This window comes from Capricornis sumatraensis, chromosome 7, assembly GCF_032405125.1.
Source record: "Capricornis sumatraensis isolate serow.1 chromosome 7, serow.2, whole genome shotgun sequence".
Taxonomy (NCBI): domain Eukaryota; kingdom Metazoa; phylum Chordata; class Mammalia; order Artiodactyla; family Bovidae; genus Capricornis; species Capricornis sumatraensis.
In genome coordinates this window covers 15,923,472-15,938,509 of record NC_091075.1, presented here as the reverse complement: position 1 = coordinate 15,938,509, position 15,038 = coordinate 15,923,472, and the positions used below count along the sequence as shown (strand labels likewise).

The 15,038-nt window shown below is 41.4% G+C and overlaps 1 protein-coding gene across 1 annotated transcript in view; it reads left to right on the top strand.

The window, feature by feature from the left end:
* The window catches only part of ALPK1 (alpha kinase 1), a 112,446-nt gene that overhangs the window by 52,091 nt on the left and 45,317 nt on the right, over positions 1-15,038 (top strand). The window contains exons 5-6 of the mRNA XM_068975307.1: positions 5,265-5,444; positions 9,841-9,995. Coding sequence (XP_068831408.1) covers positions 5,324-5,444; positions 9,841-9,995 — 276 coding nt within the window. The 5' untranslated portion in view covers positions 5,265-5,323. The remainder of the gene's footprint in view (positions 1-5,264; positions 5,445-9,840; positions 9,996-15,038) is intronic.

The following is a 15,038-nucleotide window of genomic DNA, read 5'->3' as shown; positions in this document are numbered from 1 at the left end:
CTGTATAGTCCATGGGGTCACAAAGAGTCAGACACAACTGAGCGACTTTCACTTCACTTCACCACCAATCAGTACAAGACGTATTATGGTCAGAGGGGACTTGTGGTGTGGCTCAAAAGAGGGTGAAAGTGTGGGAAAGACTGGATTGTCGTTGCTAGGGCCTGATCAGAGAAACATATTCTTTTTGTTGAATATATTTTCTCCTAAAAACAATGTGATAAATAATTTTGAATGTAGATGAAAAAGATTTTTAGTATAATTATTCATGTGCATATGAATTAAATGAGTTCTGTAAGCTTGCTTATAAATTTAACCAACCATTAATTGAATTCCAAAGATAATTTAAATTGAGCATTTAGAATACAATCATGTGTGATATGCTTTGTATAGTTAATTTTTTGTATATGTATGTGTTATTCCTCTAATTAGTTGTAAATTCCCTAATGGTAGAGACCATCTCTTTTACTTCTTTATGCTTCCCCGCATCTTCAAACCTAAGATTCTCACTAGTTGGCTGGTCAATTATTACCAAGCTGGTAGCCAGTAGACCATGGAATACCTTTGGAGTTCTTTCATTTTCCTTAATTTATCCCCTAGTAGAGGCACTGATCATACAGTGGAAAAAACTCAAGCATAAATACCAAAAGAAATGGGGCTTTGAATAATTGCCTCGTTTTCTTCTTTCTAATGATGGCCAACTTGCCAGTTATTCTGTAACTTAGCCACTCAGCTAAATTCTTAATCATGGATAGAACTAAAGTATTAATATGCCAAAATCAAATGCAGAATGTGTGAACACATAGCCATTTGGCTATGTGTATGCATGTGTGTCTTAAATTGTATGATTCTGTTTGCATGTTTCATTGCTTTTTCTGGCCTCTTTCTATTTGATTTTTAAGGAAAAAATATAGAGGACATTAAAATAAAAAAATAATACATCGATTATAAAAAAATTGGGAAACATCCATTTTCCAATTTGGAAATAATGTATAGCTCATAGAATGTTGCAGTTCAAGGGGGAAAAAATTGATATGTGTTAAAATTGAAAATGATTCTTTTTATACGTGAAGCTGACCAAAATTTTCAGTGAGACTGTTGCCTGAAGGAAAATTTCCTGGGCTCCAGCCTCTGTTATGTCTAACAATGAACCATACAAATCTAGACAGATGGTTGGATTCCAAAGTGTTTCTCATATTACAGTATTTTCTTCCTGTTGTCTCTCCTGAATTCTATAGGGAAAGGGGGAAATGCTGTAACTTTCAAAAAAGTATGGAGAATATCTTCAGTGCAGTTTGGAAATTCATAAGTAACAAACATTCATTGTCTTGGAAATCTCTCCTTCCTTTTTAGACATGCTTTCTTGATTAAAATCTGGTTGCTTATGTTGGACAGTATGATTTATCTTCCTTACTATGTTGCTAGAAATAGATGTGTTTATGCCTTTTCTTGTCTGTATTCTGTGTCTCAAAGTATGTCAACATCATCCATTCAGTTTTGAGCTATGGTGAAGCAGACATTTGGGACTAATCCTTAAGAGCATTCCTAGCCATCCAACACCAAAGCTGCAACTACTCCATACACAGTTCCCAAATCTGTCCAATTTTCTATATTTCTGACATCATTACTCTAGTGCAGAGTCCTGGTATCTCTCACCTGGATTCTTGCAATAAGTACTTAACTGATCTACCTGCCATTTCCTCGCTGCCCTCAATACACAAACTATGTCCAAAACAGGATGATCATTCCCAGGTGTAAAGCTGGTTGTGTTCCTATTGTTGCTAGTAGTTTTCCGTGACTCTTAGGGTAAGCACAGAATTCCTTACCTGGTACACAAGGCCTTTCACGGTCCCTGCTTACCCTTCCAGCATCACTTCATATATATCACTTCTCCTTCCATGTATAGTTCAGCCAACCTGACCTTCCGTTCTCTCTATACTTCCTTCTACATTAGTTAGGGCTGTTCCCTACCATTTCAACTGCATTAAGCCTTGTTCCTCTTTCAGAGCTTGATTCAGGCATCACATCCTCCGAAAAGCCCCCAGTAACCCACCCTGTCCTTACCCAAATGATTAGGTCAAGTCCTGCTGTTTGCCCTCACAAAACCATGTATCTTATCTCTCTTTCACAGCACTTAGACAAAAGGAAGAGATTTATGATCTTGTGCATCAGGAATTAGGGTTTCAAGTGAGGAAACAAAAGCAAAGAAGAATATTCAGCAATAATCTGGCCTCTAAGATTCAAGCCAACACTTCTAAACCACAGAGGAAAGTATGCATAAAAATATTATATTTCAGTGTATTGAAAAGAGCCAGGAATTTTTCAGTAAATAAACATCAGATGTTGTTTAGCAATAGACAACCTTGTGCTGCTGAATATGGAATTTAAGACTTGGAAAGATTTCAACAACTGTTCCTAATCAATCAGCTCAAAATACAGATGAGAAAAATGAATCTCAAAAGTGAATCTCAGAGATCTCAGGCACAGATAGTTAACGGTAGAGAACGAAGTGGAATTAGTCATTGAGCATTATTACATATATATGTTTTCCTATTTCTAGGTCCTCTTTTCTTTGCTATATACTCTTTCAGCTTAAAATATTAACAGAAACAAAGCAAATAAAAATTATAGTGGAAGACAACTGTCTGCCTTAAGAGGATGATACAGCACCAATAAAACATTACTATAAGCCTTTAGACAAAGGCATGATGTGCTAGTAAAATTTTATATAGTGCAGTTTTATTTCTTTGCACACAAGCTCTTGTATTTTCTTATTACACCTCTCTTTGGGCTTCCCTGGTGGCTCAGATGGTAAAGAATCTGCCTGCAATGCTAGAGACCTGGGTTTGATCCATGGGTCTGGAAGATCCCCTGAAGAAGGGAATGGTTACCTACTCCAGTATTCTTTCCTGGAGAATCCCACAGACAGAGGAGCCTGGCAGAGCCCCAGATAGTCAGACACGACCGGGCAACTAATGTTTCTGTATGAAGTCCTTAAAAAGGGCAGAAAGAGAATCCCGTTCTTGATTTAACTTAGGCCTTAAAGAAAATTGTGTCCTACTCACCCATAACTCATTCTGAGCAACTTTTGTTCTTAACCTTCTCATCCAGCACCTGCATTTCTCAGTCTGCACATAGCTTCCTGTTACAGTCACCATCTCCTTTTTTCAGGGAATGGTGGGAATGGGATATCACCGCTCCATGGCCTCTTGCTCACTCTAGTCTGCTAATTAACTCTGACCAGTCATTGTTGTTTAGTTCTTCTCATAGAAAAGCAAGTTAATGGTCAACTTGTACCACAGAAACACTGACTCACAAACACTTGAGCTAAAAGGGACACTGAAAACTGGTTAGCCCAACAACCCAATCCAAGCAGGAACACTTTCTGAAACATCTTAAACAGAAAAGAAGTTAGATTTATATATTTACATGTAAATGCTTCAAGTAACTAATTTCAAGACCTCACTTATGTGAATGCTCTTTCAAGTAACAGAACATTGCATGAAAAACCTCTGCTTGTGTTCTTCAACAAATGCATGATTGTCTTCACAAAACAAGTCTGTCAAGTTCTAAAATTTCGCTTTGGCAGTTCCATCTGTGTGAAGTAAGTGTGCCTATCTGTTTTAAAGCCTAAAGCATAACAATTCAGGTTAGAATGAGAATTACAAAATTTAGATTTCACGGCTTATCCTTCATTTGCTATTCCTTTTAAATCATAAGATAGAAAAATGCTTTCTTGCAATTTCAAATTCGAAACCAACTTCTTAAAGTGAGGGTAGCAGAGCACATTTTCCCCAAGAACAACACAGTAACTCACCACTTTAATATTTTTAATGATTACTAAAGCAGTAAATTATTGTGTTGCATGGATCTGCGAGTTGAGTCATCCATACATCTGTTACACTTTCTTCCTTTTCAGATTCTCTTGCATTGGTAATAAGATTCTAAGTGCCATACAAGAGTGCCTAAGCCAAATGGCATCTCCGCTGTCTATCATGGCAAATTCAGAAAGATAATAACTTCCGTTGTTTTGTTTATAATGTACATTTTTTTTAAAAAAGGAAAGCAAAAAGATTTGTCAACTACTATGTATAAAATAGATGAACAGCAAGGATCTACTGTATGGCACAGGGAATATATAGATGAAACTGAATCACTTTGCTGTATACCAGAAATGAGCACAACATTGTAAATCAACTAGGCATGCATGCATACGCAGTTACTTCAGTTGTGTCCATCTCTTTGTGACCCTATGGACTATAGCCTGTCAGGCTTCTCTGTCCATGGGATTCTCCAGGCGAGAATGCTGGAATGGGTTGCCGTGCCATCTTCCAGGGGATCAAACCCGTGTCTCCTGCATTGCAGGCGGATTCTTTACTGCTAAGTCACTGGGGAAGCCCAAATCAACTATACTTCAACTTAAAAATGATTTATTAATCAAGAGACTTTTTGGTATTCATTTGTCAGGCATTTTTTATACTGTCAGTGAGTTATTTTGTTCTTGAAATTACCTTGACTGCAATAAATAGCTCATTACAACATACTCATATTTACATAAGAAGTCTCTCAACTGTATGTGTGTTAAATAGGATGTAAGTAGATCTTATCCATATGATGGATCTAGAAAACTGTATTTTCTGGGATTTCATTTCTCCATTTTATTTGGCAATGTGCCTGGCAGTGAAGAGCTTTAAATTTGACATCTGTCATTGCCTATATTGGTCCAAATTATATGATGCTAAATACCACAAAGGACTCTGCACAGAGGAAATCAGCAGTGGGTTACGAGAGCGGTAAACTTCATATTACCATGTGCTTGTGTCTGAATATTAGAACTGTTAGCCAGACACTTCCTGTAGACTTTCAGAGAAGCAGAAAGTGGTGTGCCACTGGGATCCAGAGGCACTGATGTGAAGTGTGCAGAAGATACATAAATCATAGGGTATATTCATTTCGTTTGACTCCATGTGATTCCACTGACTACACTGTGGGTGACTGAGGTCTGCCCCAGGACCCTCTCCCTTCTGCTCTCTGATGCCTTCGAGGTGCTGCCCATCTAGACCAGGCCTGCAGTAATTTCACACCCTCCCCTAATAAACTCCTCAGGGGCTGTCATGTATTTTCATGTGTTTGCTCTATTATCCCTCCCTGCTTGAGTCTTACATATAATTGATGATGCTTCAGTTAATCATCTCTCCCCTTCTTTGTTCACCGGGTACCTAAGGCTTGAAGGGGCTCTTTTATTGAGAATCGATGTCTTCTCCTAGGTAATTGATCACCGTAGACCCAGGGACACTCGACTCATCATCAAGAGAGGGTAATCGTCATGAATAATCAAAAAGCTGTGGCTACGCTGCTGCAAGAGTGCAAGCAAGTGCTGGATCAGCTCCTGTTGGAGGCGTCAGATGTGTCAGAGGAGGACAAGAGGGAGGACCAGAGATGCAGAGGTGAGGTCCAATGGGAGGCGCTGGTGGCAGCGGGGAGCCATAGGTTTGCTCTCCTTTACCCTGTCTGAATGACACGGTCTCATCTCTGCCCTATTTTTCTTCTCTTGGCAGATGACCACCGAGAGATGAGTGGATTTCTAGGGCATGAATGGGACATGGGCTGCGGGTGGACGGGCAGGGGAGGAAGCCCACTTTGTTGCAGTGAATTGCTGTCAGTTTGAATTTTAAGCTTCAGTAAACATGAGGGCTACAAGAAACAGTTTAGTTCAAGAAGAACAAAGGGCCCAAGTGGGCTGGTGCACGTAAATTTCAATTATTAAAAAATTGAAGCAACTTCTGAATGGTGGTGCCTACTTTTGTTTCAAACTAGGCTTTTGTGCCTCATCAGTTTCCATAGACATCTACAGTTTCCACAAATATGTCATCTCATCAGTCCATCTCTCTTTTTTGACCATCAATACATTTCTCATGTTGTATTTACATACCATTTATAAATAAATTTACTCAAACTGATAAATACTTATTACATCATTACCAGGATTTGAGAAGTTGGCCTTTTTGCTCATTCATAGTTTGTACCATACCTAGTTTTAGATGAGTCATTGTTTGGGAAATTTCAATCACAAAATCTAGATAGTTAAAGCAATTCTCATTTCTTCTTTAGCTAGTTTTGGAGAGGCAGCCTTCTTTCCTTAGATTTCTTCTTAGCATTCAGATAAATTTCCCTTCATTTCTATCAGGGTATCTCTCTTATGTGCTTTACATATTTTTCTTTGTATTTTTAGTTGACTGCTATTGGTTACAGAAACAAGATTCCCATATAAAATGCACACTCCCCATCTGTTTTGTTTCTGTTAATTATGTAATGGGAAAAGTTTCTGGGAGAGCCTTTTCCCCACATTCTTATATAGTGCATATGCTTTTACAGGGGAACTTTTAGGTGCCTTTAGAAGTCTAGTTTTCTGTAACCTGTCTGTCATCCGTGCTCTTTTCAAGATAAAATGCCCTGTGTCCAGTTGTTTCATAACCTTAGGGTTTTCCCTCTTTACTGGCCACAAACATCAGTGTCTGATTTTGCTCGCCCCAGCGCTGGTCCTCGTTCTCCCCAGGGGCAGTGTGTTGTGTTCTGTTACTTCTCCTGAACGTTTTCTCTTCTCCTTTGACTACATCATGTCCTTTGTCCCTTCAGCTTCAATTCCTTTAAGTTTTGTGTTCTCCGTAGTGGAGACTCTGAACCCCTAATCAGGGAGCGTTTTCTTTTTCTTTCTCTTCTCTAGTGCCACAGAATAGGAGAAATAATCAGTTTAGTTCCAGATAAGGCAAATCACGACTGCAAAATCACTCAATTAGCCATGGCCCTCCAGGTAAGCTGCTTGGGGAAGTCGGAGATCAGAGAGGCAAAGGAGGCTCCTGCTCGGTCAGGGGCTGACTGCTGGGGTTGGCTGAATCTGATCAGCCAATGTGGGAGGAATCCTATGCTGAGCCATTGACAAGCTCGGCATTTGCCCATCGCCACTGCCTGTTGCACGGTCCACCCAAGCGCCATCGGTGCAGCTGGACGCAGTCTGAGCACAGAACCTGTCCCTCGGCAGCTGGTTCCTGAGCAGCTCTAGCTCACGGTCGGGCTGCCGCTGCCACCGATGTCTCGCACGTGAGCTCGCAGAGAAAGGCATTAGCACGGGGTCATTTAAGGCGATGGGGCAGCAGGCGGACTCGAACGTTAACACTGTGGGTTTCATTCGTTTCCCTCCTCCTCTCAACCCCATCGTTTTCCCTCAGATGTTGTCCCAGTCAGCATGGGTGGCTAGCCTTAGAGACTCTAACCCCCCGCGATAGAGAAGCAACTGAAATCCAAACACATAGATATTTTAAAAACATATTTCAGGGGCATCTTTCATTTCAGTGTGTCCCACTGGACAATCCACGTTCTGGCACGACCTGTAGGGAAAGAGAGTGGTATGAAGAGGAAAAAAAATTTTTTATAACAAACAGATTTTCCTCATCACCATGAAGAAAAGTTAAAAGTACTTAAAGCTATTTAGTGCCAAAATATAGTGAAATTCCATGAATCCAAAAATCACATTTCTTTTATCATTTTACTACTCTGACTGCTGAGCTTGACACTCATAGGCAGAGTGTCCAAACAATTTATCAGAATTAAAATACTTTTGAGAGTGAAAAGGCTCTGTTAACAAGTACGCTATGACTACATGCTGCTGCTGCTGCTAAGTCGCTTCAGTCGCGTCCGACTCTGTGCGACCCCATAGACGGCAGCCCACCAGGCTCCTCTGTCCCTGGGATTCTCCAGGCAAGGATACTGGAGTGGGTTGCCATTTCCTTCTCCACTATGAGTACATAGGACTGTCCTAAGCAAACAGAACTGGATAGTCATCCTATTCGTGACTATTTAGAAATATCATTTAAGAAATTTTCTCTACACGTACATCAAAAACATTTTCAGAGATTGAAAGTACGTCAATGGTGGTAAGAAGAGATTGTGAAATCAGGTTGGTCTCCAACCTCCTATTTTTGCTTTCATTAGAGGAGCACATTGCACAGAAGAGGCTCAATAGTTCTGGGTTACTGAATGAGGCAGGGGGGACAGTGGTTTCACTGTGATATTTGTAAGTCATGCTTAGTAGCCAGTCCAGATCAGTCATTCATTGATGTAGCCCATGAATTATCCCCTCAATGCCAAGCAGTCCCTCTCCATCGGGAGGCTTCCTTACATTTGCCCAGTTGGTGGCAAGGACACCAAAAGGCATCATGAGCCAAGACAGAGTTAGGTTTTCTCCCTTCTCTTCTTCTTTTTTTTATTCTCTCTCTTACCTCTTTTGTCTTATTTAGCATATCTCATGTAAACATAAGACTAATCTTTCTTTTAACCATCATGGTGGGATTTACAAACATGGTAGGACATGATGCCTGTCTTCAGGAAGCTCACAATCCACAGTCCAGTGAAAGGACAGATGTGGCTAGAGAGCAGTGAGGTGGATGCTGAAAGGAGTGTGCCCCTGCGGGCTCAAGAATGCTCCTGAGGAGCATCTCAATTCCGCTGGGAGATCATGGCAGGGCTGATGAGAAGAGCTTGGTCATTAGGCAGCTGAGGCAGGACAATGCCCAATATGAAGGCAGGATATACAGAAGCATTAAAGAATTTTATGCAGAGCAACGTCCTAGTCCGTCTTGTTTTTAGAAAAATGGGACTCAACCATGTGGAAGATGAAGTGGATAGGAGGAGATAGAAGACAATGAATCAGGCAAGAATTACTGATGATTAAAAGGAAGAAATCCATTTTAGGATCCACAGAATGTGCTAACCAATTAGACTCAGGGAGGAAGAGCAAAAAGTCCAGACTGACTTCTGGGTTTCAGACTTGGGTGACTCAGTGAATGGTAGTAGCATTCATCAACAGAGAACAGAGAGGGAAATACAACATTTAGAAAAAAGGTAATGAATTCAGTGTTAGATATACTGAGTCTGAGGTGTCTGCAAGACAAGCACTTAAAGATGTATAGCTGGCAGTCGTGTATACAGGTCCATGATCCCTTATTCACAACCCTGGTGGTCACACGTGCTTCAGAATTCAGAATTTTTTCAAATGTTAGAAAGGGTAGTATGGTGCATATACCATTTGTTATACTAACACTGCAGTAGAAGCGAGGGGCAGCACCATCAAACATTAAAACTTTCAGGGCAAAACGTTGACTTATCTCCCCATAGCAAGATTACAAATAATCTCGAGTCAATTCAAGTCTGGTTTGGGGCCAAAGTTAAAAAAAAATCTAGTTTCCAGAGCTTTCTAGGTTTCCCAAGTTTGGATAAGAGATTACTGACTTATATTTTTAATGAAATTTGATGTCTATTAAGAGATTGAATATATCTCCTAAAGTGATACAAGGCTATTTCATAATAAATTGATGTGGGTTTGTTTATATTCATTGTCTATATTCAGACATAGCCCACGGTGAAAGTCCGAGGCGAGGTGAGGTCTTACAGGAGTGAAAAAGAGATTGATTTGCTGCGTTACCCAGCCGCAAGCCCCAAATGCCATTCCGTCTCAGGCCCTTTCTCATTTTACAGGAAAAATAATATTTCCTTCATTCCTTTCTCTGATTCTTCATGCAGAGACACTCACTGAAGTGCTTTACTTCCTGCTAAAACCTTTCTTAATGCCTGACTACCCCAATTTACCTGTAGGGCAAAGTAGACCAGAGCCACCCCCTGACAGATAGCTTTTTGCTATTATTCTTTGAGTCAGAGCACCAGGTTAGGCCAGCCAGTGAGAAGTAGGAAAAAAAAAATTGTGCCACTGAGGTGCTTCATCATAACATAGGTAACTCAACAACCTTTTCTTCAACTGCAATTTCCTTATCTGAACTCTGACCTTTTCAGCCTCACTCCCCAGCGAGTTAAGAACCCTGATCCAGGAGGCAAAGGAAATGAAATGGCCCTTCGTGCCTGAAAAGTGGCAATACAAACAAGCTGTGGGCCCAGAGGACAAAACAAACCTGCAGGATGTGATCGGCGCCAGCTTGCAGCAGTTACTGGTAGGAAGAACCACACCACCTGTTCCTTGACACCCCCAAGTGAGGCATTTAGCCTCTAAATGGTCTAATAGATTAAATTTCTCTGAAGCATAAGACAGCCCCTACCCTTATGGTCAGCTCTGCCAAATTGACTAATGTTGGGGGGAAAAGCTTTTCAAAGAGCTCTGTTTGCCCATAAGACCTTCTGTTGGAAAGGCGAATCAAGTAAAAGTGGAGAAGCGTGGTCAGTGGGCCAATGAGAACCTGTCGTGCTGAAATATCTGCATGTTCTTGGTGGGCTGGAAGCAGTAGTTTTAATTCCACCATGCTTCATTAGCATTTTTATTTTGAAATGCTACTTGCTAAGAGTTGGGTAACTTAAAAAAATAAACTCACCACTATTTCATCCATGTGACTTGGTGTCTAAGCTGTTGAAGCCTGGCATGTCCCTTCCTGAGTCCTGCCTGAAATCCTGTTCTCTCCCTTATCTCCTCATGATTCACACTGTTTGGGAAGTATCGTCAGAGTCACTGGCATTATTATTCCTTAATTCACTTAATGGAAATGAATCCAACAGGTACCTCTACCCCAGAGAGGAGAGAGCCTCAAGAATAACACATGAACTCAGATTGGAGCCCAGATTTCAGGCTCAGGTTCTGGGGGTGCTTCTATAAGTGCCAATTTGCTTTTTGATAGTGTTCCCCAGCCCCCCACATTCTCTTAGATGAGTATCAAAGGGACTCTGGTAGCTTGTTGTTGTTGTTGTTTTACATAAAATACAGACATTTGTACGGAGACCAAGCATTATAAGCAATGACAATCTCTTAAAATTTTTATTTCATTGGTTTACATGGGAATGTGTTTGGGGGGTCATCCCAAAATAAATGTAAAAATAGACATTATCTTTGTCTATCAAAACAAAAATCCAGAAAAGATCCCCCTGATCTATATACACATAACAGCATTGTTGGAGACTTCGTAGAAACAGTAACCTCCTCATCAACATTTCCAACTCTCCGAAAAACAGACTGAAGTTAAACAGACTGAGGACCACAGGCAAAGGAAAGTGAATACTTTGAACAAATCTGGTGGTGAGCCAGGGTTTTTAAATAAGTGTGCTTGTTATTAGTGGAGAAGTGGAATGGAAAACAATTATAGTGTATATACCATTTTGGGTTTATAGAATGCTTGTATATGCATCATCTTATTTAATTTTCAAAATAGCCCTCCAGTGATCATTACATTATCATACCCATTTTGCAGATGACAATGTTAAGGTACGGGGAGATTAACTTTCTCATGGGAGCAGATCAGTGAGTGGTGGAGCTGTGACTCAGCTCCTTCCTCTGTCCTACTCCAATTCTCCCTCTAGGAGCCCCAAGGGATGAACTTGAGCACCCAGGTGGAAGTCCTAAAACTCGTTTACTCTAATGCAAGCTGTAGGCTGTCCGGTAGAACTTTCCGCAATGATGGAAATGTTCTATATTTCTGCTGTCCAATACGCTAGGCCCTGCCCTCATGTGACTCTTGAGCACCTGAAATGTGGCTAGAATGACTGAAGAACTGAGTTTTTAGTTTTATTTCATTTAAAAAATGAACTTCTACATACACATTTCCATGTAGCTAGGGCTACTATCAGCTAAGGCAATGGCACCCCACTCCATGGACGGCGGAGCCTGGTAGGCTGCAGTCCATGGGGTCGCTAAGAGTTCGGCACTACTGAGCAACTTCACTTTCACTTTTCACTTTCATGCACTGGAGAAGGAAATGGCAACCCACTCCAGTGTTCTTGCCTGGAGAATCCCAGGTTCGGGGGAGTCTAGTGGGCTGCCGTCTATGGGGTCACACAGAGTCGGACACAACTGAAGCGACTTAGCAGCAGCAGCAGCAGGGCTACTATTTAATTAGATGTGTTCAGTCTCTCAGTCGTGGCCAACTCTGTGTGACCCCGTGGACTGTAGCCTACCAGGTTCCTCTGTCCATGGAATTCTCCAGGCAAGAATACTGCAGTGAGTTGCCATTTCCTTCTGCACTAATTGGATAGTGCAGCTCTAAAGCAGTGGTGCTTAAAGTTAGATTTCCAAACAACAGCACTTCAGTTCAGTTCAGTTCAGTCGCTCAGTCGTGTCCAACTCTTTGCGACCCCATGAATCACAGCACGCCAGGCTTCCCTGTCCATCACCAACTCCCGGAGTTTACTCAGAATTGTGTCCATCAAGTCAGTGATGCTATCCAGCCATCTCATCCTCTGTTGTCCCCTTCTCCTCCTGCCCCAAATCCCTCCCAGCATCAGAGTCTTTTCCAATGAGTCTACTCTTCTCATGAGGTGGCCAAAGAACTGGAGTTTCAGCTTTAGCATCATTCCTTCCAAAGAAATCCCAGGGCTGATCTCCTTCAGAATGGACTGGTTGGATCTCCTTGCAGTCCAAGGGACTCTCAGGAGTCTTCTCCAACACCACAGTTCAAAAGCCTCAATTCTTCGGCACTCAGCCTTCTTCACAGTCCAACTCTTACATCCATACATGACCACAGGAAAAACTATAGCCTTGACTAGACGGACCTTAGTCAGCAAAGTAATGTCTCTGCTTTTGAATATGCTATCTAGGTTGGTCATAACTTTTCTTCCAAGGAGTAAACATGTTTTAATTTCATGGGTGAAGTCACCATCTGCAGTGATTTTGGAGCCCAAAAAAATAAAAGTCTAACACTGTTTTCACTGTTTCCCCATCTATTTCCCATGAAGTGATGGGACCAGATGCCATGATCTTCGTTTTCTGAATGTTGAGCTTTAAGCCTACTTTTTCACTCTCAAGAGGCTTTGTAGTTCCTCTTCACTTTCTGCCATAAGGGTGGTGTCATCTGCATATCTGAGGTTATTGATATTTCTCCTGGCAATCTTGATTCCAGCTTGTGTTTCTTCCAGTCCAGCGTTTCTCATGATGTACTCTGCATATAAGTTAAATAACCAGGGTGACAATATACAGCCTTGATGCACTCCTTTTCCTATTTGGAACCAGTCTGTTGTTCCATGTCCAGTTCTAACTGTTGCTTCCTGACCTGCATACAGATTTCTCAACAACAGCACTTAGTATCACCCAAAAACTGGCTCAGATTCTTGGGCCATATATTAGTCTTACCAAATCAAAAACTCTGGGGGTGAGGGTCTAGCAATCAACCCTGACAAGCCCTTCCGATGATTCTGATGCACGTTAGAGTTTGAGAATGACTGTTGAAAAGAGAACAGGGTGGCGATTGATTGGGCAGCTCAAATAAGTCCATTAGGCTGCTTTAGCCCATCTTGTGTTTAAACTGGGAGCTTTTTGAACTCTGAGCATCATTTTCTTTAGCTTACCCAGGAAGCTATAAATTAAAGACAGAGAGCCTGAACAAAAGTGTGAGAGGAGAAGGGCTTTGAAAGCCCTGTGTGTTCAGCCAGTGGCATATAAGCTCTGTATATGGCTTCCAAGGAAGGTGAGAGCATGGTAGCTTCAGAGGAAGAGATCCCTGCTTCGACCTTCGAGGCTTAGAAAGTTCCTCTGGATTTCCAGCATAGACTGAGATGTAGCACATCTCTATAACCGGGGTTTTACTCCCTTCATTTCATCCACGCTTACTAGATCGCCCTAGGTGCATTCAAAGCTGGTAGTGACATTGGCCAAAAAACTGGAAATGGTGTTTTAAAGTCTTGTTGCGTTTGGGGGTTAATGTCAGTTGAGAGACATACGGCTCATAGTTGTTAGACTCTGTCGGGAGTCCATTCATTATTCCTTCTACTTTCCCTCTATATATTGCACAGATATCACAATTGGGGGAGCATAAAGGCACAGAGAATTTAAGAAGTTTATGCCCTGCTCACAAGGTCACTCAGGGGCAGCTCTAGGAACCAGCCCATTAGGCTGCTTTAGCTCATAATGTGTTTAACCTGGGAGCTTTTTTGAATGCTGAGCATCATTTTCTTTAGCTTACCAAGCAAGCTATAAATTAAGCAACCACACCTCCCAAAGAGCCTTGAGATGCTTTCTTATTGTGTCAGACCCCAAGTGCACAATTGCTAAACCACTCTGTTTTGTAAATACGGAGAACGGTAGTGCTATCTTAGCTTGTCAAAAGTATCGCAAGGAAATTCCATGATTTGTTTTTGTCCCATTATCCACTGATTTCAATATCACATTTTACCAAGGCTGGATGGCCATATTATTATAATAATCAATTAATTGTGAGATTCTATTCTTACATTAAAAAATAAAGGTTGCTGAGTTTTTTTTTCAGTTATGTGTTCTTATAGATTTTTTTCATAAATCTAAATTTCCATGATACTTTTATACCTTGAAATGAATCCTTCTCATAAAAAGTTTTCCTTCCATTTTAAAAATTAGCATTACATTTGGAGTGTAAACACTGCCTTTAATTCCATAGATAACAGAGCAAAGTTAAGCGTGAAACTGTGCTGAGTGCCTGAGTTGGTAAAATGAAGGGTCATTTCTAATGTCCCTCACTTAGGCTTAACTTAATTAGCAAAAATCATGTGTTTTGTGCTCTGCTTTCTGCTCTCCACAGCCTCCTCTGTTTCCTCCGTCGCCTACTTTCCCATCCCCCCATCTTCTCTCCTTTGGTGTGTGGCCACAGACAGAAATTTATGGCAGGGGCCAGCCTCCTTTACACTCCACACAAAGCTTGCTGACTTGAGAGAGTCTGTCCTCTCTCTCCCAGAAAAAACACCTGCAGCACGCTCCCCGAGAAACCTGGAGAGATGGGAGATTAATGGGGCTGTGATAGCCAAGCAGTGTTTTTGGTATTATGCCCTCTCCCCAGGTAGATGGGTCTTTTCCGAGATGATACCAATTATTTATTGCTGAAACATCTGTTGATAACTGCAGCTGCCCTTGTGAGACAAAGCATATCACAGGGTCACAGGCTATAGGGACGTAAAATCTTACCTCATGCTAGCTTTAGACTATTCAGCAACACCCTCAAGTCCGTGGGTTACCGTCATCTGTAGTGTCTCATCGTGCCATAGAAAATACTTTGTAAACATTGCCCTGCCCTGCCCTATAAGCTTTGAAG